General features: G+C 38.2%; 1 protein-coding gene across 3 annotated transcripts in view; it reads left to right on the top strand.

Moving 5' to 3' along the window:
• Positions 1–1,185: 1,185 nt before the first annotated feature.
• Positions 1,186–3,242, top strand: part of ildr2 (immunoglobulin-like domain containing receptor 2) — a 21,117-nt gene continuing 19,060 nt past the window's right edge. For 2 of the 3 annotated variants that reach the window (XM_005733896.1, XM_005733895.1), the window contains exon 1: positions 1,187–1,373. In XM_005733896.1, coding sequence (XP_005733953.1) covers positions 1,334–1,373 — 40 coding nt within the window. In that variant the 5' untranslated portion in view covers positions 1,187–1,333. Of the gene's footprint in view, positions 1,374–3,242 lie in introns of all 3 variants that reach the window. The other variant, XM_005733894.1, reaches the window with a different exon arrangement.

The following is a 3,242-nucleotide window of genomic DNA, read 5'->3' as shown; positions in this document are numbered from 1 at the left end:
ATACACAGAAAACATTGATATTGTGTACTTCCTTGTTGCATATGTCCGGCCCTGCCGAGTAGTTGGTTAAAGAAAGGTTTATTTCTCAAGGCTTTGTGTGTACACATAATAGCTCATAGCTATAAAAGCTATTTTAAACCAAATCAAAAATACTGACCAGGTCTTTAAGCTACAGCATCCTGTGATGCTGGAGATCAATGTGACTCTCTAGACCCTATTGTATTCACACATTCAAAGTTGAGTCATTTTATTGCTTCATCTGCCTTTGTTGGGCTTAAGAAGCCAAGTGATTTGTATGGTGGGTCTAACGGTGTTGCCAGTGACATAATTCTCATTCTTTGGACTTTTTGTGATTATTTCTGTCCTGGATGAATTTGCATTTTGCCGTCATCTGCCGTGATCAGTATTTTGATCAATAAATAAACAAACAAATTAATAAACAATATCCATATCTCTCCTCCAGAAATGTTGCAGACCACACCAGATCACACCAAACCACACCGTTTTCCTTCAGCGGCACACAAACTGAAATCAGGTGACTGTTGTGAAAGTTTGCAGGAAGAAGAAGAAACATAAAGGTTTGATGTTTTTTTCTTTCTATCCACATAGTGTTCAGATAACTAAAGAACTTTTGAAATGGAAAAAAGAGATAATGGTAAATGTAATGTAATTACTTAATTTAGTACAATAACAGTTACATTATTGCATTACTGAAAAATGTAACGCGATTACAGTAATGTGATTAACATCCAATACTATGCACTAAAAGTAGTTCTTCAACTTGCTTTGGTAAATTCTGATCAACATGATTAAGCCTTTGCTTTAGGTTTGATAACTTAAGCATTGAAAAACTGTCAATCTGATGTCAAATCTGACGTTAAATAGGTGATACAAACTTGCTTTTGCAAGTACCATTGTAATGTGTATATAATCGAACTGAGATTCTCTAAGGTGAAAAGGGTTGAATATGTTTGCAAGCAGCATATTCCATTAATCTTAATTGTAGGGCACTGCATGTATTATGATTGGGGCTGAGCCACCCTAAAAGTTTGAGCCTAGAATCGCCCCTGCAGACACTTCTAATCAACCTAATGCAGGAGCCAAAATTATCCTGCAACCGAGACACTTATGACATACGCTGTTTTTGTGCCGAAATTTTAGGCTGAAGTTGTCTGAGAGCGGTGCAGTGTTTGTGCTGAGCCTCACCTCCCTGAGAAGTGGTACAGTCCCGTTAGACGCAGTCAGAGTCCGGTCTGCAGCAGACGCAGTTAGCGGAAAACGACATGACCAACAAACGGTTAAACTACTTGTTAGTATAAAAACGGACAATATAATGAACGTTTACCGGCTGGCAATTTTTTTGGGAGCCTCAGGTAGGTCTTACCTTCTAAAGTAAAACGTTAAAATGTGTTTTCTTTACGGCTAAAGCGCAACAGGTTGATCCCATGTAAACTCTGTGCTTATCCCAGACCCAGGGGCTACACGGGACTCAGTAAAGGCTTCTTTTTGTTTTATTTGAGTGAATAAAGAGAAATAGATTCTCAGTTACAGCGATGGTTTGCTCCATTAACATTTATAGAGCAACCCAAGTAATTATTTTCTGGTATTTAATGCTGTTTCGATCGTATGTTGTGGTCCTAAGATGTTTTACTGATTTGTGGGTTATAGCTTTGCTATTACAGGCACTTCTTTGTGCTGTGGTGTTTTTTATAAAAGTACTTTTTTGGAGTACAATAATAAATACTACATGTATTTTAGCTATTTTCAGGTAGATGTGCTTGAAAAAAGGCACTTCTGTTTGTTTTCGGAATCTAAAATACAAGAAAATGATGCATGTCTTTGTTATTTATATTACGAAACTCATCTGAGTTATAGAATAACACAAGTGATCTGTTTCACTATCACTTTATTAGTCAGACCGATTAGTTATACAAAATGTAAATATAAGGCCACTATATAATTTATATATATAAGTGTGTATATTTAAGGGTACCAAAAAAACAGGAAGGCTGGAAATGTACTGATGATGGTGCATCTGTGAAGAATGCGCTCTTCACGTCACTTGTTGTGAACATTGTGAGTGTTTTGTGAAACTGCAGTGGCTATATTCATCCTTATCACTTTTTGTTGGGCTAATGAGTCAATGTGAAGGAATGTATTGCAAAGTAAAGGCAGGAAATGTGACAGCTTTGGAGAGGAAAAGTCTGACTGCTCAGGAAACGTGCTGCTTCCAAGAGCAGGGCTTTGACCTGGGAAACATTTGCGACCACATACTGTGCTCACCCCGGTTTAAACTGGCATCTAATCTTTAATTGAGGCCTTTATGTTCCTTTATGTGTTGAGGCCTTTCCACTGTATGCAGGTGGTGAGGGTGTGACTGTCTGCTGCCTCTGAAACCCAGTCATTAACCTACAGTGAGTCACGGCAGACAGTAAACATTGGTTAACAGGTGTAATCATGATGCATGTCAGCAGTTACAGCAGTCCTCACTCCTCTCACCTCAAACTCATGATATTCATGAATTCCAGTTCATGGGCTAACGGTTTGATTTAAATCTCTTGTGCTTAATTGGTTTGTTCACATCCAGCTGGAGGAAGGCCTGACACTCCCATTGGCTGGGAGTCTGCGACCTCCTCCCCCTCTCAGTTGCTCAAGTGGGACAGGAGAGGGGAAGCCCTAACAATGGACTGGTCCATGAAAAAAAGAAATACAGGGAAGACCACAGCTTTCTGTGGCAGGAATTTAGGAGCTTGGTGACCCTTCCTCCTGTTTGTGCAGTTAAAGTGTATCAGAGGAAGAAGTAAGCTGATGACGTCGACCAGCTGGCCTCAACTTAATGTTAAAAACACAAAGCTGACAAAGCTTCAGCATGCTGATTAGTCATTTAATGGAGAAGTTGACTAAGATGTAATCAGTGTCATATCCGTAACTCTTTGTTTCAGTTTATTTTTAGCTCCATGTTAGTGCATTTGGAGAAAACCAGGAAAATTTATGACTAACTAATAAATTAGTTATTAAAATTATTGTTGATTTTTTTTCTGTTGATTTATTCATTCTGGTTTAAGCTTCTAAATGGAAAGATTTGCTGCTTATATACCAATATTTTTCTGGCTTCATGGTAGGACTGCACGATTTTGCATAAAATGAGAATCACGATTTTTTGGCTTAGAATTGAGATCACGATTCTCTCACGATTTTCTTTTCCAGTATAAATATTTATTGCACTTATTAACTGCACATCA

Source organism: Pundamilia nyererei, unplaced genomic scaffold (assembly GCF_000239375.1).
Source record: "Pundamilia nyererei isolate P.nyererei 1_Seehausen unplaced genomic scaffold, PunNye1.0 scaffold00055, whole genome shotgun sequence".
Classification (NCBI taxonomy): domain Eukaryota; kingdom Metazoa; phylum Chordata; class Actinopteri; order Cichliformes; family Cichlidae; genus Pundamilia; species Pundamilia nyererei.
The sequence above is the reverse complement of the archived record's forward strand: the minus strand, read 5'-3'. Positions and strand labels throughout refer to the sequence as shown.